Raw genomic sequence first — 25859 nt, 5'->3', positions numbered from 1 at the left:
TATAATAGAATGGATACCTTATAATAGATTTTATGATATTAAATATATTGCAAAAGGTGGGTTTGGCAAAGTGTATAAAGCAAATTGGATTGATGGACCTATAGACGAATGGGATGATAAAAATGAAAATTGGAAAAGAGAATATCAAAATAAATTTGTGGCTCTGAAAAGCTTAAATAATTCAAAAAACATTACTTTAGAATTTATGAATGAGGTATTATTAATTTATTATTTACCATAATTTTGAAATTCTATTTTTACTAATACATTTTATTTGTCGAATATAGATTACATCACATTGTAAGCTAAATTTTGGTCATTATATTGGTGCTGGCGTCATTAAATTTTATGGAATAACTCAAGATCCAGAAACAAAGAATTATATGATGGTTTTAGATTATGCAGAAAATGGAAGTTTACGAAATTATTTAGATAAAAGTTATAATGAATTAAGTTGGGATGATAAGATTATTTACTTATTTAATATTACACTTAGACTTAAATATATTCATAATAATGAAATAATTCATCGAGATTTACATATTGGCAATATACTAAATAAATCACTTGGAGATAGTATTTTTATAACCGATATGGGATTATGTAAACCTGCAGATTACAAAGAAAATACAAAAAACAAAGTATATGGTGTTTTACCTTATATAGCTCCTGAAGTTTTGAGAGGACAGAATTATACTAAAGCTTCTGATATTTATAGTTTTGGTATAATTATGTATGAATTAATTTCTGGATTACCTCCATATCATGATTTAAGCCATGATAAAAATTTAGCAATAAAAATTTGTCTAGGGTTAAGACAAAGATTTCATATTAAAGTACCACAACTAATTGTACATTTAATTAAAAGATGCTTAGATGCAAATCCATTGAATCGACCATCAGTATCTGAAATTTATAATATTGTACGTTCATGGATTGTTGTTTTATGCGACTCATGTGAATTAAGTCAATCAGAATTATTACAAGAGCAAATTAAAGAAGCGGATGAAATGAATAGAAATTCACCAACTAATACCTTGCCTTCAACTAGTTTAGCATTATCATATGTAACACATTCAGAAGCTATTTATACAAGTAGATTACTTGATTTTAATAATCTTCCTGAACCAAGAAATTCTGATGATTATCATGAAAATTGTGATAATATAACAACCATAGAATATTCAGGTAATATTTAACAATTTTATTACAAAAATTAATGTAATTCTAATAAATTTTATTTATCAATAGATTCTTTACAAATTGATATTTCTCAATTAAAAATTAATGATGATAAAATTTAACTTTATCATATCATGTTTTTATTAATTTATACTTTTATTTATAATTTCTATTTTTCGTTTAAGATGAAAATAATTTACTTATAGATGTAGAATAAAATTGTGCGTAAATTTCTATCTATTAAATTATAAAATTTCAAATTACATTCATTTTTAATTCATTATTTTCAATAATATTTTTTAATGTTTTCTAAGTTGGATTGTATAAGTTTATGAAATAAATTACTGTAAAGTCATTTAATTTACATTTATTATTGATAAATATTAAAAGTATTTACTATTTTTAATTGAAACTATGAAAAAAATTTATTCATGTTGTTACAGAAGCTTTTTATTTTCGAGAATTTTCCTTTAACATCAACACAACTTTAATCAATTTAGTATTAAAATATTTTCTTTATTTCTAAAATTTCTATAAATTAATATTTATACATTTGTTTTTTTTTATTGAAAAGAAAATTTCAACGAAAATTTCATGTAAAGTCTCTTAAAAACTCGAAAGGTGATAAAACTCATAAGCCCATTTGACCTACTAATAATTATTTTATTAGAAGTTCGATGCTAATACAGTATATACGTACCAATTGGCGCGTATACTACAATAATGATTTATGTATGTTATCCGAATACCGATAATTTTGCGTGTTGTCCATAAACAATAAATGCAATGTCATATTCCTAGCTAAATAGTAAATACTATGTGGCAAATAAATAAAGAATGTCTACATTGCATACTAAATTTTTTGTGATTTTTTTTGCCAAAACAGTTGCTACTGTTGTTTCGATAAATTCTCTTATACAGTATATATATATATATATATTTTTATCGAATTTATTCAACAATATCGTTCTCAAATAAGACTCTTAATAACCGATCCAAAATATGTGTTGCAATCAGCAGTTATATTATAAGTTGATTTTATTAACTCCGTAAACATTAGGGTGACAAAAGTAAAATAGAATTTTCAAAATTTTCAAACAACTTTATCATTGTTATTGGGATTATAATTGTTGAAAAAGTAGAAACTTACTTACTAATAAAACTCATCTTTGGTCAATATTTTCCTTTAGATGACATTAATGACATTATAATCTTTTCATTTGGCATAATAATTAATTTTCTGCTTATATATAACGGGATGATATATGATTATTCATAATAAGTTCGGTTTCTATGTAATAATAAAGTTAATATATTCTCCATTTCTATTTAAAAATTTAGTAAATATCACAAAATATTTCTGATGATTTTTTTGTAGTTGGTCTTTTACTAGAATCGATGCCTATCCTTCACGCTATAAATATCAGCAACTGATACAGTCAGAACTTGATATAACGACTATGCGATATACCGAATTTTACGATAAAGCGACTTTTTAAGATTTTATCTTAAACATAAAAATCGATATATCAAACTTATAATTTCGATATAGTGATTTTTTTCAGTGAGCCGGAGGGTTCGTTATATCGAAGTTCTGATTTATATAGTCTTTCCGGTGTCATAAATAAATTTCCTTTATAAAAATCGCTTTGAATTATATATTACACCCGTACAAAGCTTGCGTCAACTTCGTCAACTTCCGAATTCTATTTTTTTTTTGCTAACAAATTATAAATCATTAAACCCCTTTATCTATTTTTTTTGTTAACAAATTAATCCTTAAACCTCTTTTTCTATTTTTTGTAATACGATGTTTTATGTATCTTCCAAAAAATTGCATAATTAAATATACCTGAATATATAAATAGTACTACAATAAAATATAAATTCTTTAGTTTAAATTACAAAATACGAAATCAATACTTATCTAATTCGGTAATATTTGAAATTCTCTCTCATGAGTTCGCATTCTTTACTTTCCTTAAAAGGTATTTAATATCTTTTTTTTTTGCATAATCTTCTTTTTTTCAAGTTTATAATAGTATCGTTTCCATTTATTCCAATAACGTCATATAGTATATATCCAATCAAATAGCCTTATACTTTATTCTTCGACTTAAGATAGAACATTCTTTTATTAATACCGGACTTTTGAAACTATTCAAATTTCCCAAAAGGATTTTCTAACGATATAGCCATCCAATAATTCTGAGTATTCAAATGGACAACAATAACAATAGGATGGTAGCAACAAGCACAGATAAATAAGATGAACGTTGAACAATTATTTTCTCAAAATATTTGTTATTCATGAATGAAATTGTGTTATTATTGAACGTAGCCATTGTTCATTTGTTCGGCGGGAATGTATTCCTATTGGCTATTGACCGCAGCAATTTCTTTATTGACCGCAGTATACGCATGCATAAAATTTATCTATTTTAAGTATTAATAACAGAACTTACCTCCGATTAATAATGATAGTTTTAACTTTGACTTTGCTTTTACTGAATTATAGATATGTGATTGGGTTATGAATTTGTAGTAAAGAATAATTCAAAATAAGTCAACATATATTCTAAGAAAGTGTATTCAGAATATTCAGAATTTAGAAATTTTCAGTTACGAAAAACTCCGGACGGCAGTTTTGATCATTTTTTCCGGTCATTTTCCAGATATCTTCAGACATTTTTGAAATTTTACGGACATTATTCTTTTATAAAGAATTAAAAAAAATGCGTGATCGCAATTGATTTTATTATTTATTAGTAGTTTCAAGTAATATACAAGTCATGCTGATATCGCATCAATTATCTACCTACTACTTTTAGTATCTTGTGCTGAAAAAACTTCAATGAACATTAAATCTTTAATTCTTCTAAAATGAAAAAAATGTATATATAAATAATAAATAATTATTTAATAGGAAAAAAAAAATCGATATATGAACAACATTTACCTAATTCAGATTCAATATTATATTTTCCTTCATCATCTTTTCCTTCATCAATCACAATTATTGAACTTAATTCTCCTTGATCTAAAATTTCATTTAATTTTGCATAATGATCGATTTTTCTGCTTATATAACAGGATAATGGATGATTCTCTATAATAGTAGGTACTATAATGATAAAAAAAAATTTTTTTCATTATCAAAAAATAATATAATATTAACTTTAATTTAAAAAAAAAATAATAATAATAACTTTCTTACCCGGTACTGATTTTCTCTTATCATAATCCATTTCCATAAGATATTTTGCCGACCATACATCAAATATTTCTGATAATTCTTTCGCAGTTGGTCTTTTATTAGGATCATTATCCCAACATCTTTTCATTAATTCTACATAATCAGGTTCTGTGCCTTCTATAATTTCTGGTCTATGTCCTTTACATATTTGTAAAGAAAGATTAAAATCATGAGGAATATCGTGAAATGCTGGAACTCCTGATGTAAACTCCCACATAATAACACCGAAGCTATAAATATCTGAAGCTTTAGTATATGGTTTTCCACGTAATACTTCTGGTGCCATATAAGGAATTACTCCATAAATATCCTTGGAATTAATTGATTGATTAAATTGTCTACTCTGTCCAAAATCACTTATATATATATGGAATTCATCTTTTAAGAGCAAGTTTCCGTTATGTAAATCTCCATGAGTCATACTAGGCTTGGATAAAGCTGAAAGCGAACACGCTATTTCGTATAAATTATGATATTTATCATTTGGATTATATTTTTTTATTAATAAATTATCTCTTAAACTCCCTCTCTTCATTTCTTCTAATACGACCATATAAACTTTTGTTTTTGGATCTTGAGTTATCCCAAATACTCTCACAAAATTTGCATAGTTATTTATAGCTGAATATAAAAATTCTAAATAATTTTCCCACTAAATATTAATGTTAAATTAGAATGTTAGTATGAACTTTTTTATAGGATTATCTAAAGTGGAGAGCATGAAAAGTGACAAATATTCTTTACTATGATCATGCGATTTAACTCCGCTTTAGACGTCCCTTTTTATGTACTCGAACTCAAGTTGATTTGCACTCGAGCGAAATTTTTTATTCGAATTTCGAAGAACAGTACTGACCGGACATTTTGTTATTCCAGTCAGTACTATGTTTGTTTTGACTCAAGTTTAAGCTCTATTTTTTTTTTATAAAAACTAAATTACCTACCTCATTTAAAAAATCCTCGTTAATATTATTTAAGCTCTTAAGAACAACATGAAATCCGAACTTTTCATCTTCCTTTAGAGTTCTATAATCTAAATAATCTTCTTCTTCAAGTTTATAACGATTTCTATTCCAAACATTTTTGATATCATTCCAACAAATTATATATCCATCTAACCAAATAGCCTTGTTAATAGTACTAAAACCACCTTTTGTGAGATATTTTACATTTATTAATCTCTTATATGGAATCCATTCTATAACTTCCCAATGATTTCGCGCTTTTGATTGAGCTCGTCTAACAAATCCATCTATACTATCATTCCCACTTGTCCACTTATTATTAAACTTACTATCTAGTTCAAATCGATCCGAACAACAACTTTGACACCAATCATCGTCAGTTTTTGGCTTTCTACATTTATTACAAGGGCCAAATTCTTCGTTACGTATGGCTGTTTCATAATAAGATCTATTATGACAGGATTCAGCCATATTTCAAAAAGGTTCAAATATTAAATACTAGGCATTTTTTATATAACAAGCAATAAATGATAAGCTCGGGGTGAACCGTAAACAATAGACATCATAACAAGGGGAAAATAAACAGGTAAGTTTTTTTGATGTTTAACAAAACAATGACAGCATTCATTTGATTTTTCAATACTTTCGGCTATATTTAAAAAAGGTAAATAAAAATACTTTCTTCCGATATTATTAAATACTAGGCAATTTTTATAACAAGGTAGCTTTTCTTTTTTTAATTAATTTTGGAATTCGGTCTGTACCGTAAACAATAACAGGAGGTAAGTTATAATAGCATAAAGACAGAAAGCTAACTATTTTAGTCACAAAATAGATTTACCGTGTACGACATACTTTGTCTTTCAATTTTCCTTTTTTGCCATTTTTAATGGAAAAAAAGCGACTGATTATTCCGACTTTTCAAAGCGCGTTCCGTATTCCACAACAGGACAATCTTAAATTAGAAATTATTAAAAATGGCGCAGTTATACCTAGTGAATCTATTAATTGTGGGGCGCAGTATTATATTTAGTTTAAGTGTATAAAATTTTCTAAGTAATTTTATTTACTGCGGTCCGGAATATCCCGAAATGACCCGCATTTGCCACCACGTCATTGAACATTGCTTTATTTATTCATAAAAATCTATATCTATATCTATATATTAACTAAAAAAATACATGAAAAATCGTAACGTTTAGACTAGCATGTATAAATAGTTTTGAATTGTGTAATATATTTTCTGCTTGCGCCTAATCTATTCCATGTTAGCGTAAGTTTTTTTTTGTTCTTTATTTTCTAGATTATTTAGGTTAATATCGGTAAGTTCAAGGTATGAATTCCGAATTGCAGATCATCAATATTGTTACCGAAATTAGATCATTTGTTAGATCATTTGTTGATTATTAGTTTTTTATAGACTAAACCCATTTTTTTTACGTAATTTTTTTTATAAATATTTTTTCCCGTTATGACTTTTTTTTGTTATTTGATTTTTTTTATAATACTTTTTGACTTTTTCGATTATAACAATTATTTGATAAACGTTATAATAAAGTTTTTTCGAAAATACTTCTAAAAAGTTAATCGATTTTTATTGATAATTATTTTTTCACAATTCCTTAATTAATACGAATTTCATTCTACACTTAAACGTCAAATCTTTAATATAAATAACTACATTATTGTAAATATAATTGGGAATTGCTAAACGTTGCCTGGGCGATTGTCGCCTTAAATATGTCACATGATGTACAATATATAAAGAATAATTTTTGATCGGCTAAACTTTAAAAATTTTATTAAAAAAAAAATTTTTTTTTTGCAAACATATTTATCCAAAATAATCTTATCTAATAAAATTTTATTTGTAAATATTAAATTTTAAATCACACATTTACGATTTTAAAGAAAAAAATCACTGTATTTATTTTTTAATGAAATGATAAAAATAAAAGAAAAGATAAGTAGTAAATTACAATGATCAAGAAAAAAGATGCTAATAAAAAATGAAATAACAATGGAGTAATGAGAAGTAATAGAAGATGAAAGGGAGTAAAAAAGAGTAATGAGAAGTGTTAGGAAGCAAAAAGGAGAAATAGGACATGATGGAGGAGTAATAGGAAGATGAAGAGGAGTGATGGGAGACGAAAAGGAGTGATGAGAAGATGAAGAGGAGTAATGAGAAGGTGAAAAGGAGTGATGGGGGACGAAAAGGAGTGATGGGAGACAAAAAGAAGTGATGGGAAGATGAAAAGGAGTGATGGGAGACGAATAGGAGTAATAGGAAGATGAAGAGGAGTGATGGGAGACGAAGAAGAGTGATGGGAAGATGAAGAGGAGTAATAGGAAGATGAAGAGGAGTGATGGGAGACGAAAAGAAGTGATGAGAAATAAAAAGAAATGATGGGAAGTAAATAAGAGAGAAAAAGAAATAATGGAAAATGAAAAGATGTAATAGAAAATAATGAGATACGAAAAGGATGGAATAATAAGAAGTAATAGGAGGTGAAAAATGATGAGAGATAAAAAATCAAAAAATGATCATGATAGGAGGTTGGGTAGCAAAATATAATGATAGGAAACCAAGTAAAAATAAACCATAAAGTAAAAAAAATGAAGTTAGTAAGAAACGAAATATAAGATAGAAACAAAATAAAAAAAACAAATAAAAAATAAAAAACATACCTTTATTAATTGTAGAACCGGAAGGACTAAAAGACCTAAGAATAATGAAATAGAGTTAGTAAGAAACAAAGTGTAAGGATGTAAGTTAGAAATAAAAATAAAAAGAAAAAAAGAAAAATACCTCGAGACCGAAATAACTGAGAAAACGAACCTTGAACCTATAGATTCTATAAACAAATAAATATGACAAATCTGACGCATGATCGAAGACCCAGGCGATGTTTACCAATTCCCAATATAATTTATATCATTCTAATATTATAATTATAATTTTAGTACATATTATTTTGTTAACTAATTATTACCTATATTAAATTCTAATTATAAACAAAAAACTGCTGTAACCATCTTTAATTTACTTAGTATTACATTATAATACTAAAATTTTCTATTTAAACAAACTCATTAGTCCCGGTGTGGAGCAACGGGTAACTGCTAGTAATTAACTAAAATTATCCCGAGTTCTATGCTTGGTTCCTAAATATAAAATATACTAATAATAATATTATTTAAATAGAAATAAAATAACAAAAATAATTTCTTCGTCCTAAAATTTATGTTTCAATATACTTTCTTGATTTACAATTCTGCACTTCGATAGTTTTCCCTTACTAAACAATAATACTCTTATTATAACTTCGTAATTTCATTAATAAATTTTTCAATTTCAAAATTATAACTTTCAAACTGCGATAATTCTCCCTACTTATTCTCGTATTTCATTTCATTAACAAAATAATATCAAAAACGACAAATTCATTATTTAAAATATTATTATTTTTCACTTACTAAATATTATCGATTATTTCCTCATAAGCTATTAAAATACTACCCTTATTCTAATTCTGAAATTCACTCTTTTATAAATTCTGAGTTCCTACGTAGTTCCATATCCAATATTACTCTTTTTTGATATTATTGGATTAAACATTCCGATTACGTATTTTCTTATTCCTTTGTAAATTTTGTCTTTTATAAATTTTTCACTGAGTTCATATTTTTCCCAAAATTATATTTTGATTGTAATATCACAATTACCCACGATTATTTTGCGGAATTTATTGGGGTAACAAATTGTGAATTTGTATCCAGAATTAGCGAGAAAATATCGAAAACATAATCCGGCAGGAGTAGTTTGAATTTTATTTATATTCCACATTTTTAAAAAATTAATAAAACTGACAATCTACTTGTTTAAAAAAATTGTATAGTTCTTCAGCAATCAGAACGTTAAACTAGAGGTGATTTTATTTTATTGGGGTCATTAAAAGTAATTGAGTAGTTTGATCATATATTATTCTATACTTCATAGAAGGATTGGTTCGATATATTATTTTAGGAATTACTACTTTGATTGGTTCTTCTTTGAAAGTGATAATTTTAGAAAACTTATTAGTTCTTTATTTTTAAACATGACTTTAAAATTTGGCATGGTTTAAGTTTAGCATTTATTTTCTTTCTTAAATTTTTTCATTTTATTAATTATTTTATTTTATCATGGAACTCGGGAATTGTTATAATTTTTATCGAATTTAATAAAGGATTATTTTGTAGCTTATGGTGGCAAACGTATTTATGACGGGCACAAGCTCTACAATACTAAATTATCGTTACGAAAGTGTTTCTTATTGTATTATAATAATTTATAAATATAATTTTTTATTATTTTATTTATTAAAGAATATATTTAAAAACTTTGTACACATTTTTATTATTCTCGATCAGAAAATGTTGCGGCTAATTTTATTGAGAAAATAATCAGTCAAATAGAAGAATATGAACGCCGCCAAGATCATGGAGAGATAAGATTAGAAATACATTCTAACCATTTTTTTTTTTTGAGACAAATTAGCAGGATTGTCTAAATAATAATAAGTCTAAAATAAAGAAAATTATTTATTATATTAGTTTTAGTTTAACCGGTTGAAAATAAATCTCTTATTTCGTCTAATATTGTCTTGAACTTGATTTTCTTAGTTTCGCAACACTCTTTACAATCATTATCAATGTTTCTATTTTCATCGACATTTCTATCTTTGTCAATACTTCTATTATCTTCATCAACTTTATCTTCCAAATTATAATATACTGGTAATGAATTATTTAGATTAGTAGGAATTTCATTTGAATTTTGCTTGTATCCAAGTTCTTGTCAAGTCGTAATGTCAGATTTTGAAAGTAAGGGATAAGTCTCTTTCTTCGAACCTATTACATTAAATAATATTATGATGAAAAATGTTATCTCTACTTAATAATAATAAAATCAATAATAATAATGACGAATAATTAGAAAAAAGTTAAAAATTTCTTGTGCTCAAGTAATATGACATTTTCTTTATGAGTTATAAGAGTTTCTTGAACTTCGACTGTGATTTGTTCTTGTTTTTGTCGTTTAAAAACTCTAGTTCTTTTTTTTACAATTTTTACATGAAGTTTTATTTCATTATTTCATTAAAAACTCAATGCCGTCTTTTATCGTTTTGTGTGGCGGCACCCTTTGAAAAACAAATTTATATTCATTTATACAGTATTGTCTGACATTGTCTCGTGTTACAAGAAAAAGATTCTACTAGGCGATGTGTGGTCAGCAAGTCTTTTCTTTTTTAATATACTGCGTGATTTAATAATAAATTTCGACGTAAACCATTTTTTATTTTTAAAAATATGAAAGATAATATTGTATACTTTACTGTACATAAATCATAAAATTTTCGCGAGTTACTATAATCGTTAATGACTACAAACAATGTTTTTCCCCAAAATTTGAAAGGTAAAATATTTGTATATATAGGTTTTTTTATGTTATATCCTAAAGACTTGATTATTTTCATTCAAGTTATTTTTAGAACAACATTATATTCATCTCATCATGACTTTTAGTTCATATTGTAATAAGTTTTCGGTTTTGGAATATATTCTTTCAATAATTCTTTAAAACAGTTCCTAATTGGGTCAATCTAAGAAATAAAATACATGTGAGGGGTGAATAATCTAAAAATCGAAATATACATCAATATATCATAAACTTGAATAAATTTACTTTTTTATGATCTTTAGTAAAAATTCGAATATTGAGTTCTTCAAATTGTTCTGGAACGAGGTAACTCACTTGTGATTTCTCTAATTTGAAAACTATAAAAATATAAAGAATAAATATGGAACAACGTAATAAATAAATAAACATAAAACAATATGCGTATATTAACCTTTATTCGGTAAATTTTTATTATAAAACTTAACATGATCCACTGGATTTTCATTTTTCATGCCATAATTTAATACAAGTCGATTTACGATTATATCATCTACTTTAAGTCCATCATTATTCTGATAAGCAATAATTTTTTCTTCGTTTATTTCTTTCTATAAATAAAGAAAATTTATTAAATTAGAACTTATTATTTAATATATTGATGATAATTTTTTTTTTTACCTCGGTCAGTTTATCTTTCAGATCATTAGGAACTAAGAACCCATCAACAAATTTATAAAGGTCTCTTTTTCGAATGCGTTTAATAATATCTTTTGATTTTTTCAAACTCTAAAATAAATTTACGACAGTCATTAAATATACTTTATATATAATAAATAATATAATAAGTAATATAATGTAACTTACCGGATCGTCCGAATATTCGATTTTATTTAAGATTGTATCATCCATCTTCAAATATTCATTTGCATCAAAGATACTGTCAGATATTTTGAGAGTTGAATCCGCTTCTAAAAAAGCATCACGTATCATATAATCTATTGCTTTACCTAATTTAATTCGTACATGAGTAGACATTACATTAGCTTCGAAATCAAATTAATTGAATTCTACTTACAAACACAATGATTATAAGCTTTCTTATGCAAAGAATACCGTGTATGAAACAATTCGTAAATATTATAGCTTTCCTTGAAATAGTATGTAATTTGATCATCAATAACGCGCGAAAATTTCATTAGTCTTGAGAAATCGAAATCGGATCTCATTCCAAGATAGTGACAGTCGCGTGCCAAATAATCAAATTTATCGACATCGATTGAATTACGTTTATTAGCCACTATATCAAATAGATATGGAGATCGATGCGTACTAAATATGGAGTGAATATCATTAAAAATAATAAATTTATTAAATGTTTTTTTTTATTACATACTAATAATAAATTTACCGATCCCCGGCGATTAAATTTTCAACAAATGTAATGTCTTCCGTATCTAAATCGCTTATTAAATCAGCGTGATTGTTTAAAAGGTGTTCAAACATCATTTTGGAACCTTTTTCATGAGTCCAATTTTCTTCAGGCCTTTTAAATAATAAGAAAATTATATGCGTCAATAAGTAAATTATAAAATAATTTATGACTTTAAAAACACTACATATATATACACTAAACCTTTTTTGTGATATAAATTCACTTTCAAAAAGATGACTAAACGGCCCATGTCCTATAAGTTTTAATAATAGTAGAAAATTTAGGAATTTTTGATCAAGAAAATTTTAAGTAGAAATTTTATATACCAAGATCATGACATAATGCGGCTAGTGTCACACATTTTAAACCATTTTCATCATGCTCCAGTTCAGGCTGCGTCTCCTGGATCCTTTTCACCAACGAGCGAGAAAGATGTGCGACGCCTAATAAACATTATAGATTAGATAATCTTACAATTTTTATTAGAATTATGTACGATCCAAATTCGTTACCCAAACAATGCTCGAATCTATTGTGGCTAGCACCAGGATAAACATAATAAGTGGTTCCTAGTTGTTTGATATTACGTAATCTTTGAAAATGTTCGGTATCAATAAATTTAATTATCCAATTTTCAAATTCCATCAATCCCTATTTACAAAATTAATTTTCAAGTTATTTCAGAATTTGAAATTGGAAAAATAAAATTATATATTACATGAATAGGATCTTGAATTCTCTTGGATTTTTTAAAATTATTCGTGATGTTTTTATTATATTTATCTAAAGTCATGGCGTTCCAATACGAAATTCAAAAAATTTTATTTATCCAAAGAATAAAAAAGGGAAAAATAAATTTAAATATAATTATCAATTAAAGATAAAATTTTTTTTAAAAAAAAAGTTTCAGGTATTTATTGAGCACCAATTTGGTTCGTGAAAATGACGTTTTTTTATCATAAATTAATCTTATTTAGGAGTTGATTTATTCTCACGGAATTTATTGTTACACTTAATCAAATCAATCTATTCAGGTTTAATGACCATTTAAATTAGGGAATACCATTATTGTTCTAGGTCATCGTTTTTTTACTATCCGTAATCCCATTGTAACTTTTTTTTTTTTATGAAACGCTCACTCAGATTTATTTGTGAGATCATATATTTCCATTTGACTTTTTTTGATTTGAATATCACGTGAAACGCGTTTCATTCTAAAATTATAATTCACTTAATTCACTTTCATAGATCCGCAGTACTCTGCTTAATCAACAATATAAGCATCCAATGCATAATATGAAGAAAATTCTGTAGATATTATTACGTAGTATATTGTTTACTATTATAAATTTACTGAATTTGATTTTGATTGTACCATTAAAATTCCAGGGCGTAATTACGTAATTATCACTAATAACTATACAACAATATAAATATTATTATTATATTATATTTCAATACTTGGTTCAAAGATCTTCCATATTTTTCACTATTCCAAATAAAGAGATAATAATAATTTATTTTAATTTAAAATTTTAATGCTTTTTAAATCTCATATCTTTTGGAAAAATTATCATTTGTTTGTTAATAAGAAAAAAATTTTTTTTATTTTTCTGAATCAAAGCGGGACTTATATAAGTTGTGGTAAAGTAATGAGCAAAAATCGGTTACAAGTTCATGTCGTTAAATTATCGATTTTTTTTCTTAGTATAAATTTTCACGCGAAATTTTCCGAAGTCATGATAATCTTGAGCATCTGCAAAATCATAGGTTCACATATAAATCAGGAGTTAGATGATCGGTGAATTTTATGCCACAAAAATGTCTCTTTCTCTTAATAAAAGATATGAAATGGTTTTTTTACACGAACATCCAGAAGGTCCGAAATGGGGATATGCTAAAATAGCTTCTTATGTGCACTGTAGTAAGTCTACAGTCATTTATTGGATTCAAAAATACCGTGAAAATAAGGATTTAACCGATGAAAAAAAGTCAGGTCGACCTCGCAAAACGACTAAGGCACAAGATAAACGAATAGTAAAGATAGCAACAGAAAAACACAACATTACCAGTACTGAAATAAAAAACAAACTTGAAAAAAAAGGTGTAGAAGTTAGTTCAAGGACAATTAGGCGACGTCTTGGTAAGTCTGGGGATAAATTTGTGAAAGAAATTTCAAAATCTTTGCTTTTTGAGAAACACAGAACAAACCGGTTAAAATGGGAAAAAGCATCAAAAATTCGACTGGAAAAAAGATTATTTTTACTGATGAAAGTACTTTTCAATTATTCCAGTCAAATAGAAAGGTTTGGCAATTCCCTCGCGACGTAAAATTTTCCATACGGTCAAGCATCCACAAAAAGTTCATATATGGGGTTATTTTTTAATTCTAGATTTGCTTTGAGCGAAACTTGGATTCACTTTTTATGTGTAGTATCTATGAAAAGGGGTCTCTTAGTAACTTCCGCCAGTGAGTTTTTTGGGGCAGAAAACATAGAGTGGATCTTACAAGAGGGTTGCGGCATTAATAGAGGCGGAGGGAGGATTATACTATGTATTAATGATCAGGGTTCACCTTGTACTTACATAATAAAAAAAAAAATTTTTTTTTTTGGTTTTGTTTATTAAAAACTTTTTTAATGATGAATGGTCGGATACTTATGACCAGTACTGTATGTAAAGCATATTAAGAGTCATATTCAAACTTTTTTTATGGTGATAATATATTATATAAATACAATGTGATTTTGTGTTTTTCGCTTCATTATCATTAGGATCTTGAATGGAATTCGGGTTTAAAGTATATGCTGTTGATTAAAATCGCATTAGGACTTTTTGCTTTAAATGTAGAAGTTCCAAAAATTTTGATATGTGCTGACTCGGATCCGGACCGAAGTGACAAAAACCGATTATGAACCGAACCGGTTTTTTTACTCTGCCCAACACGGTTTTTTCAATAGTATCGGTTCGGGACTGAACCGAACCAAGTCTTCCCCATCCTTATATAGGTCAACAACCTGGATTAGTAGTGAATCGAGTGATATAGTTCCAAAATCATTCATTAAAATTGGATTGCACGAATAATTAATGACTACCGCACACTTCAGTCGAAGAAAAGAAAAATTGAATAGATTGAAAAGGTTTTAATTTACAATATTTTAAGTTAGTATATTTCGATCATATTGAAATGATGATCAAATATCATTGTCTGATTTATTTAACGTGACGAACTTTTGATCTTTTGATTAAAGTCAATATTTTTGTTTTTTAACATGACAAAATTATATTAATTTTGTACGCACAACTTAAAATATAAATACTTTTATTTCATAAAAATTTAATTTTACTACATAAATATAAATTGATAATACTTTTAAATTATCCATTTCACCAACTGGCAACTGCTAATTAAGATTTGATCGTGATTACATTTATGGTTTCTCGCTTATTGAAGCAACTCAAACGAGATTCCATTTTAAAATTTGTTTCGCAAATTCCTTGTTATTTGACTAAGATTTGACCCCATTTAAAGAACCCTCATTTAAGAATAAGAAAGAGATAAGTTTTGCGATAACCCTGATTACGAAAAAGATGATGATGATGAACCTAAAAATGATTTAAGAATAAATGTTAAAGAAAGTATTATGGTATTGTTGCAAATAAATATGGACTCGATTAGGACCTACCATTGATCGCTTCTAAAAGAACGTTCAACTAAGGAAAACGCATTAAATTAATCAAAGATACAAGTAAAATTACAATAGCGCCATTACGTAAATTCGAGTTATCCGAATTAAACATAATCAAGTCGAATAAAGTTCAGGTTATGTAAATAATCAACTCAATGTATAATCATATGTTGGTATTTCTGCTCTTAAGGAGATATCATTTAAGTCGTTGTAAACATCGTGAACCATCTTCTAATTTTTAAAAGATTTACGGTAAAAATGTAAATCTAAAATCATTTTTCAGGTAATATATTACCTAAGCCATTAAATTCCCAAGCAAAACTCCAAACCCTGTTGACAGATTTACGTTAGAATCTCTAATCGGTTGAATTGATAAAAAAAAAAAATTGAATAAATACCCCTAATCTCGTTTGAATGATGATTATCTTTTGTTCCTTAATTCCAAAAACCATGATACCAAAGACTGAGTAGTAAACAATATAGAGTAAGGTCGGAAGGGTAATAGTGATTTAATTTTAATGCCTATTCAATCCTTCGAGAAGTTTAGGCTCCTCATAGTCTTCATGATTAAACTCCCAATGATGCCCCTTCTACCACATTTCCAGCATCTTCAAAATAGTAATATCTGATTGTGAAGTTTTAGAAAAATCAGTAGAAATCTCGAGAAACGGAGATCTGTCGTGAGTATGTCGTGTTTTGCAAATCAAGTTCTCAAAGAAAGGTCTTAAATACGGTGCTGAAAATTATGGTATTTTCTCATTAATCCTAAAAATACGATAATTTTTTGACCAAGATAGAAAATTAAGCTTGTCATTCCCGAATTTTGGCCCAGTGGAGGTTTGACATCTAAATATCTATACCTTCGCACGTGCCATGTGGAAATCACAGGCGCATTGGACTGATGGTCGAATGAATATTTGAAGGGTTGTAGTTAATAAAGTATCATACAGTATTTCAATACGAAAGTTTGCATAATGAAAATTGACTCATAAACTTACCGATACTACTATGGTAATAAATTTTTCCTCAAGGTAGTCTTTGTCATCTTTTATTCACATTTATCCACAAATATAGACGAACCATTTGTTTAACATCATGGGTGAGCGGTATATTTGGTAATTGATACTTCAACGCTTAAAGTTCCTCTTATAAAAAAAAAAAATTTAATATCATCGATTGTCAATCATCACTATATTCAATAAAGTACAAACCTCTACACAAAGACGAATGGTAACTAAAATTACGAATTCCATAACCTTCAACGATTACTCGATTAGCGGACGCAAGCTTCTAACGTAATACAAACATTCTATGTGAGAATCTTACTATTCATCGTATATATATTCGTTGAGTGTATAAAGAATAAATACTTGCCTTTTATTCAAAATTTTTATATAACATCCGCGTATATTAAGAAATATAATATAATTTTCAGGTCTTCCGCGTTACCATTTCCTATTTTTTATTGAGACAGGCTATTAAGAGGCTACACACTAAATTCAACATTGTGTTTCTTTCCTTCATTATTTTAGGAAAAAAAATAAAAAGAAAATTTTGGTAAATCATGAACATAAAAGTTGATCAAATGCCATAACAGCTGACACGATTACACGATTACACGAACCTGTTTTGTATAACGAGCAAAAACCTACTTTCCTTATCTTGTACAAAACAGGAAATTTCGATAGAGATACCATTTGTATGCACGTTATCGCACAGCAATCAAAGAAATTCAATTTTGAATCTTGTCGCAAGGAAAAAAGTTTTAAATTCTTTACAGTACAACTTACCATGTAGCAAATATCAAATATTTGGTAAATATTTGTCAAATTTAGAATATTATGAAATACTGTACGTAAGCCTTATAGTGTTTTACAGCCTTCACATGTTTATTAACAAAAATAAAATTTATTTACAGTAGAAATATAAAAATTGTACATCTGATATTACATAAAAATTCACCATATAATAGGCGATAAATCGCGTTAAACCTAATTCGAAGAATTTTTCATACGAACGATTCAATTTTATTTTTATCATTCTCAAGTACCTTAAATATAGAAGGTTTTAGTTAGTAATTTTAACAATATTAATAATAGCAAATAATTAGATATACTTACTTCTGAATCGAAGAATGCACATTCAATACTTTTAACATTTCTTTGAAAATTAGAGATTTCTCTACAGATATCACAAGTTTTATTTAAAGTTTTCTTACATTTACATTCAATATTACAAATTGTAATTTGCTTTTGGTCCTGTTTTAAAAAAAAAACATTATTACTTTTACCGATTTTCCATAATTTTTTAGCAGAATACAAATTCAAACTAATAAACTTCAACGAATCATTAGCAAATGGTCGATCTATGAGTGTTTTTCCAAAAGCATCGGAATATGAAGTTTTCGAGGTAGTAAGAGTATAAAAATTAAAATTTGGCAAATTTACATAGCGTTCTTTTCTTAAACAATAAGAGAACGTGCAATATCCAGTTACATTTGCTGCTTGAGCATCGCCAAAAAAATAATGTCCAATAATGAGCGAATTATTTGAAGAATCTAATTTATCTAATACGGGAATTCCTAAACAAGGAATATTATTTTCTAATGAATCTCCATTGAACATAGTTTGCAATGATGAAGAAGCATCAAAGTTCTTTTTCAGAACATCGATTTGAACGTTAGAATCATTATCCGAAATCATAAAATTATAATTCGTATCATAACCGATAACCATCAGACCGATTTTCAAATGACATTTACATCTTTTAAACTCTTTTTGAATACAATGAACTATAACGCTTGGTTTTCCATTTGATGGACAAAGTATCTGACAATTAAAAAGATCATTTGTATTTTCTTGGTCGACAACCGTTGCAAAAAAGTTACAATCAGAATCCTTATTATGAATAATATTCATTATATTTGAAGGTATATTTAATTCAAAAACTCTTCCTCCACGTTCTATTAACCGATAATTACGATCCTCAAAGTGTGAATAAAGAACTCTTTTTCCAATAGATGTTAAGATTCTTCTACGTAAAGTTTCAGATAATAAACTGAAAATACTAACGGGATTTCGATATTCTATACAATCCCAATTTCTATAATCTTTTAAAGATTGAACCCAAGATTTATCAAAATCTTCAGAACCGTCAGGTTGCTCTCCTCCAATTAAGCTTACAAAGCTAAAATTACAATAACTTGAATTTCCTTTTTTGTGATTGGAATTTCGTCCAAATTTGGTGCCCATAAAACCTCCAGCGCCTACTTTTATAGTATTATCCTTAGAATTTATTTGTGTTTGTTCTGTTGATAGATCCACACTTTCGAAATACATTCTTCCACCCAAAATTACCTCAGTTGGAACGAATTGACCAAATTCTTCAATGATGATCTTAAATTTTTTAGGGTCTTGGGATTCTATGGCTTCTTCTACTGCTTTATTAAATTCTGAAGATGGTTTTAAATATTTACCAAAATTTAAAGATATTTTACCATATTCCATATAACGATAAGATAAATTGGTTTCATTATTAATAAAATTTTGTCTCAGACTTTCGGATGAAACTCCTAATTTTATAAAATTTTGTACGTTAACATCAGCACTAAAAAATAAATTCTTTTTCATCATCCAATCTTCTTCCGTCTTAGATTTAATAACCCCTTTTTTAAATCCTTCAGCGCCGATTACAGTCAAATCACAACATTTCATTTTAAAAGCTCTTTTATTTGCTTTCTTAATACCGTCAAAAGTCATTTTACATCCATAACTTAGTTTACGACGTTTATTCAAAAATTTCCAATCGGGGCTTGAATTTTTCACTAAGTATAAAATATTATCATCATTAATTTTTTCTAAGATCTCTCTTAAAGTAAGTTCTTCTTCATCTTCTCGTGCTATTTCGGCGAACCAATAGCTAATCTCATTGTTAGCACTATTATTATTAATTTCGGGTGTTTTCCGAGCAAAAGAGTAAGTGATATCCATCATGACGATACTATGTTTTTTAAGTTTTGCTCGAATATTTGATAATTTTTCCATGGGGTTTAGGCGAACCATTGCCCTTTTATCTGGTTCACATTTTTGTATAGTTACGGCAATTTTATTTCTGAAAATGAGTTTTTTCATAGTGAATTTCAAGTTTGCAATGATAATTTAGTTAATTTTTTTTTTTAAAAAAAAAAAAAAAAGGGACGATGGATTTTTGGAATTTAAATTATATCCATTTTCAGAACCCTTAAATAGTTTAGTCACACATTTACTATTAAATCTTCGGGAAGTGGAATTAAAGAAGTTTCATTCAACACAAACTTTAACTTGGTTGTATTACTTTCCCACGAAAAAAATGACGGAATTACGTATGAAATGAATGATATCTTCATATCTATTTATCACACACGTCAATTAAAAACATTCTTCATTATATAATTTCCTTTTTTTTCTTTCTTGTGATCAAGTATTTGTTTTAATCGCACAAATCCCCCCTGATCATCTTGATCATCCTGATCATCATAATTATCAATAATTTGTAATATATATAAATATATATAAACATTAAGTACGGCACATCAATTATAATTCTCGGCCAAAATAAAATGGCAGGATTAACATTTTCACACGCACCAAATTGTAATTCCTATTATGAAGAAGGTTATATAATTGGCAATTTACATCTTAACTATAATACAGATCAAGTAAGAAATGTTATTTTACACTTAAAAGGCGTTGAAAGGATCTGTCGACCGATATTCAATACTAAAAAACATATTATTATTGATAAACATTACGAAATTTGGCCAAAAGAAGCTACATTTTCAACTGTTCAACATCTTAATATTATACCCTTTAAAGAAAGGTTGCTATCACATAACCTTCCCGAAACTATTAATATAAACAATGAATCGGATACAGCAAATGGGTCGGTAGAATATAAATTAACTGCTACGGTAAATTTAAATGAAAGATGGCAATTGTTTAGACCAGTTGTCGAAATCGAATTTCCATTTAAAAAAACTATAGCCATGAGTTATAAGGATAGTTCCTCTTTTTATCCTCATAAATTACAAGGTAAATTCCAAAATCTCTTGGAATACACATTTGAATTACCACACAACAAAAAATTTAATTTAGGGACCTACGTTTATATACCCATGAAAATTAAATACTTAAAAACTAATATAAGTGTTGAACGTATTGAAAGTTATTTGATGACTTATGTGGATTTTCGATTTAATCCGAATAGAAATTATCGTATTGAAAAAAAGACAAGTTTTCCTGACGTTCCAAGACATGAAATTGAATATGAAATAGGAGAATGCAATCATACGATACATTTTTTTATTTCACGTGATTCACGTCCCACTTACTCTAGTCAATTAATAACTATTACTAATGAACTTCATATTAAGATTTGTCTTTGTGGGACAGATGAAGATCTTGATATAAATACGAACGTTATAGTAGCGAAATTTATTATTAACCCGCCTACTACTATTCCAATTTCTGAGGATAATTCTTATGAGGAAAGTGGAAGCGAAGAAGATAGCGAAGATGATGATGAAAGTATTTTGGAAAAAGATTTGAACAATATTTCGGAAGAAGAATCATTAAAAGATACACAAAAAATAATTCAACAATGGAAGTTGAATTATGGTTTATCCTTTGACGAAAATAATAATATACACTTTAGCAAAAAAGTTGTTATTTCCGATGATAATGAATTGGATATAGATATATATGATGGAAAACCTATGGTATATACGTGTATTAATTCTAAGGAAGATTATGACGATATTAACACAAAACCGTTAGATATTTGTATCAATTTTCCTGTCGTTGAAATTACTTACAATGCCGAACCGGTGGAGTCTTTTTTTAGTGATAATAAAGAAAAATTACATGATATATATGGCCATTTTCTCGCCAAAAAATTTCTAGCCGGTGAACAATTATTCATTAAAGGGTTTAATTTAGTTACTCCTGAAGAGATTAAACTTTTAAAATTTCATTTAATCATGGCATATAATTCGGCTCTTTATAATATTGGGAATCCATTCAATAATTTATCAACTTTACAATTCGCACCACGCATTGAGACAAAAAAAGGAGAAAGGATAAAATCCCCTAAAGAATTAACCAATTGGATGAATAAGTTGTATCAAGAGAATATTCTTAAGATAATTCATTACGATGATCTTATTTCTATTTCTCAATTAAGGGTCGGTAAATTACCATCTGATGACTTCGAAACTTTTAAAGTGAGTCAACCTGGTATTTCTAATTTTAAAGAGAAGTTAAATTTAGAAGAGTGGATTGCAAACGAAGAAACTGAAGAAGATTCATGTGTTATTTTAACAAAATTTGTTAAAAATTTTCACTTACTTCAAGGTCTAATAATAAATAGATATAACGAAATGAAAGTAAGCGAAAAATTTGTCGTTAATTTTATTAGATTACCGGAATTAAATCCAAGCAATGATTTTTATTTAGAAGTAAATAAGTCAACAATGATAAATAAAATCAATCCATTTGTCAGAAGTAACGATTTAGATGATAGGCTTAATGGTATACCTTTAACGATTAAATACGAACGATATGAAGTTTTATTAAATATAGATATTATTGAACCTTCGGAAGAATTTAAAAATGAAATACAACAAGCAATTAATAGTATGAAACCATTTGACGCTTTACAAGACATATTTGGTGAATATGGACATTTATTTCCACAAAGAATTGTTTTAGGAAATAAGATTATTTTATCAACTACTTCCTCTGGTAATTATGAGAAGGTTGATATAAAATCGCCAATCGAATCATCCTTAAAACCTTACTTGGATATGGATTCATATTTTGTAACACAACAAGGTGATGTTATCGAAGTTTTCAAAGAAAATAACTTGACAAATTGGATTCAAGATAATAAGAATAATTTGGAAATTATTGAATTGGATAATATCATTCCTTTATATGATATAGTTGAAACGGAACAACAAAGTAAAATTCATACTATCATAAGAGGTTATGATACCAAGCAAGATGAGTTTAGGATCATAATGACAGGCATTATTGATTTGAAAGATTTAGATGATAAAAATACTGAGCATTATAAACGCATAAATATAGAACCTTCATTGAAAGATGACAATTATGAAGTATTTGGAAACATTATTTCGGGAAATGACTCATTAGTCAATGAACATTTTGTTAAATTTGAGTTATTTGACTTAAATGGTTTTTATGCGAAAATAAAATCTTCAATAGATTCAAATATTAGTATTAAAGAGTGCCATATTATATGGATGATGATTGGTAGACCTTCAAAATTATCAGTTTTCAGCCCAAAAAATCGTGAATTCCTAGTACAGTATTTTAAGGAATCTATTACATTACAACCTGCAGTTGAATCTTATCATATTAAAACGCCCTTTCCGTTATCTCAAGGATGTTGTATTTCCGTTAACGCAAATTACCCGCCATCAAATGATGAACCAATGAATGGCATTAAGTTAATCGAATGGTCATACAATTCAATTAGACTTCATAGACTTCAATTAAGCAATTTTAATGATCCTGATGATATAGATTTACATATTTGCGTTCTATATTCAAATAACAAAGTTTTAAAAATTGATAACGATAATAGAGAGGAGAAACATTCGCCTCTCTCTACAAAAAAAGGAATAATTTTTTCCAATATTCCTTTGGAATTAATTGGACGTATTTTAACCAATGACAGGTTGAATGAAAACTTATTTCCTGAAATCAATAAAATCAATAATGAAATTAAATATATTACAAAACAACCTTCTATTAAACTGACTATCGCAATAGGTAAATTGTCATTTTTTTTTCTTTTATAATAAATTGCTTTAAATATTAATTAATATTAAAAATATTTTTTAAAAGATTTTGGAACCACATCTTCTGGACTTGCCTACGCATATGAACCAGTGAATAATATAATTATAAACGAAGATTGGCCGGATCAATTTAATGAAAGATACGAATTAAAATCATCAAATTTTGTTGATGAACAAGCTATTGGTTATTTTAAAAAAATAGGTTTATATACTAAAATATTGTCGTCTAACTCGTCTTTAAATATTTAAATCAAAATATTAATAATATTTCTTTTTTTTACATTATTTTTATTATTAATTTAGGAGAGGTAATTTTTTTTTGAAAATAATTAAATAATATAACTAGAAAAATTTTTTATTAAAATCCTTTAACTATATTTATATTTCCGTTAGTTTATCAAAAATACCGTATTGAAACCTGAAATAGATTTCTTCAAAAATGTCATGATCACATTATCCATACCTTCGAAGCTTTCCCATCAAAAAAAGGCCATGATAAGAAAATGTATGCGTAAAGCTGAATTAATTGATAGCGAAGATTCAGAAAAATTACTATTAATTACAGGAAGTGGGTTATTAATTTCTATATTTATTATATTTATTAAGTTATTGTTTTTTTAAATCTAACGTCATAATTTAATGATAATTAGTTGAAGCGGCTGCTATAGATTGTATGAATACAATAAAAGAAAAATCTAAATGTAAGAACTTGTATAATTTTTTTTTTATTTTTAGTTTTAAAATTATTATATGTTAATTTATTATTAATTTATAGCAGACTTTTTGGTTGTTAATTGTGGAGACGGATTAGTGGAATTAACTCTTAGAAAAATAGTAAATAATAAATTAGTAGAAAAATCATTAAGTTCCAGTAAACTTTGCGGGTCGAATTGCATAGATAAAGAATTTCTTGCATTTATTTCAAAAAAAGTTGGCTCTACCGCTTTAAAAAATCTTGGAAAAAATCATAATGACCAATTACAATGCTTGATTAAGAAATTTCGTAAAAGGGTCAAAAATAAGGACCATTATAACGTTTATGATATGAATCTCGAGAAGATTTGTCCTGATATTAAGCAATATGTTACCGACTCTTATTTGAAAGAATTAAAAGAAAATGGATGGAAAATAAAAATTAGTTACGATGATATAAAACCAATGTTCAATCCAATAGTAGAACAAATAGTTCAATTAATACATGAACAATTGAAGTTAAGTAACTATTGTCTTACAATATTTTTGGCAGGAAGTCTTGGTAAATCAAGATATTTACGAACATCTATTGAACAAGAATTTCAACAACATATTATTATTGTACCTAGACAACCTCTAGCTACTGTAGTAAGTGGAGCACTTGAATATGGATTAAATATGGACTCAATACATTCACGAGTAATAGATATGACTTATGGAGTTGGAATATTACACCCTTGGAAAGAAGATAACTCAAATGAAAGGCAATTTTTTAATAGATTGGTATCAAAAGGTACAGAAGTCCATGTAAATCAAGAATTTGTGTTCAAATTAGATTATAAAGATCAAACAAAGTTTTATATCGAATTATACTCAACTTCTGCGCAAGATGCTATATTTTGTGATGAGCCCGGCGTAAGTAAAGTTGGTACAATTGGTATAGAAATTCCAGAATCATGGGATAATTTTCAATCTGTAAATTTAGTTTTATTTTTAGGACAAATAGAAATTCATCCCTTTATTAAGAATGAAAAAGAAGAATTTTCAAGGGTTAATTTCAAAGTAACTTTAGTTTAAAAATTTTTTAAAATTTAAAAATTTATTAGGTAGTTATTATTTTATTTATCTTATCTGTTATTATTTGTTTTATTTTTATAAATGTATATATATTTTTTAGTTCAAGTTAGTATGTAACAAACATGTAATTATTAAAAATTTATATATTATGATCTTTTAAAAAATTGTTTTTAAACTTTTATATTACATTACGATAATATTAACCATGACTGTTTCACCCATAACAGTTATAAAAATCTAAAAGTAGCTCATTTATGC

General features: G+C 27.0%; 7 protein-coding genes across 7 annotated transcripts; 4 read left to right on the top strand and 3 right to left on the bottom strand.

Annotated features, from left to right (window-relative positions):
• Positions 1 to 205: 205 nt before the first annotated feature.
• OCT59_015295 (uncharacterized protein) lies at positions 206 to 1304 on the top strand (the record flags this gene model as incomplete). The annotated part of the gene is made up of 4 exons (XM_025331032.2): positions 206 to 214; positions 288 to 300; positions 877 to 1188; positions 1252 to 1304. 4 exons carry the CDS (start codon positions 206 to 208, stop codon positions 1302 to 1304), a joined length of 387 nt encoding a protein of 128 aa, XP_025189002.2.
• A 2739-nt stretch (positions 1305 to 4043) lies between these two features.
• On the bottom strand, positions 4044 to 5874 carry OCT59_015294 (uncharacterized protein; the record flags this gene model as incomplete). Its single annotated transcript, XM_066139922.1, has 6 exons — positions 4044 to 4060; positions 4142 to 4306; positions 4400 to 4576; positions 4862 to 5090; positions 5383 to 5588; positions 5733 to 5874. 6 exons carry the CDS (start codon positions 5872 to 5874, stop codon positions 4044 to 4046), a joined length of 936 nt encoding a protein of 311 aa, XP_066002751.1.
• Positions 5875 to 10967: 5093 nt separating this feature from the next.
• OCT59_015293 (uncharacterized protein) lies at positions 10968 to 13071 on the bottom strand (the record flags this gene model as incomplete). The annotated part of the gene is made up of 11 exons (XM_025312675.2): positions 10968 to 11048; positions 11132 to 11223; positions 11298 to 11454; positions 11525 to 11632; positions 11711 to 11853; positions 11922 to 12175; positions 12255 to 12389; positions 12480 to 12531; positions 12605 to 12721; positions 12791 to 12929; positions 12997 to 13071. The coding sequence occupies 11 exons, from the start codon at positions 13069 to 13071 to the stop codon at positions 10968 to 10970; spliced, it is 1353 nt and encodes a 450-aa protein (XP_025188999.1).
• Positions 13072 to 13841: 770 nt separating this feature from the next.
• OCT59_015292 (uncharacterized protein) lies at positions 13842 to 14902 on the top strand. The gene is made up of 2 exons (XM_066139921.1): positions 13842 to 14421; positions 14573 to 14902. Exons 1-2 carry the CDS (start codon positions 14073 to 14075, stop codon positions 14578 to 14580), a joined length of 357 nt encoding a protein of 118 aa, XP_066002750.1. The 5' UTR covers positions 13842 to 14072; the 3' UTR covers positions 14581 to 14902.
• Positions 14903 to 17975: 3073 nt separating this feature from the next.
• OCT59_015291 (uncharacterized protein) lies at positions 17976 to 19680 on the bottom strand (the record flags this gene model as incomplete). The annotated part of the gene is made up of 3 exons (XM_066139920.1): positions 17976 to 18017; positions 18088 to 18225; positions 18463 to 19680. 3 exons carry the CDS (start codon positions 19678 to 19680, stop codon positions 17976 to 17978), a joined length of 1398 nt encoding a protein of 465 aa, XP_066002749.1.
• An 884-nt stretch (positions 19681 to 20564) lies between these two features.
• Positions 20565 to 24080, top strand: OCT59_015290 (uncharacterized protein; the record flags this gene model as incomplete). The annotated part of the gene is made up of 2 exons (XM_066139919.1): positions 20565 to 23802; positions 23878 to 24080. 2 exons carry the CDS (start codon positions 20565 to 20567, stop codon positions 24078 to 24080), a joined length of 3441 nt encoding a protein of 1146 aa, XP_066002748.1.
• Positions 24081 to 24323: 243 nt separating this feature from the next.
• Positions 24324 to 25601, top strand: OCT59_015289 (uncharacterized protein; the record flags this gene model as incomplete). The annotated part of the gene is made up of 3 exons (XM_025309803.2): positions 24324 to 24399; positions 24482 to 24532; positions 24607 to 25601. The coding sequence occupies 3 exons, from the start codon at positions 24324 to 24326 to the stop codon at positions 25599 to 25601; spliced, it is 1122 nt and encodes a 373-aa protein (XP_025188995.2).
• Positions 25602 to 25859: the final 258 nt, after the last annotated feature.

Source organism: Rhizophagus irregularis, chromosome 23 (genome assembly GCF_026210795.1).
Source record: "Rhizophagus irregularis chromosome 23, complete sequence".
Classification (NCBI taxonomy): domain Eukaryota; kingdom Fungi; phylum Glomeromycota; class Glomeromycetes; order Glomerales; family Glomeraceae; genus Rhizophagus; species Rhizophagus irregularis.
The sequence above is the reverse complement of the archived record's forward strand: the minus strand, read 5'-3'. Positions and strand labels throughout refer to the sequence as shown.

What these genes read in the sequence shown, in the direction of transcription:
- OCT59_015292 (XM_066139921.1), top strand. Translation starts at nt 14,073, where the DNA reads ATGATCGGTGAATTTTATGCCACAAAAATGTCTCTTTCTCTTAATAAA.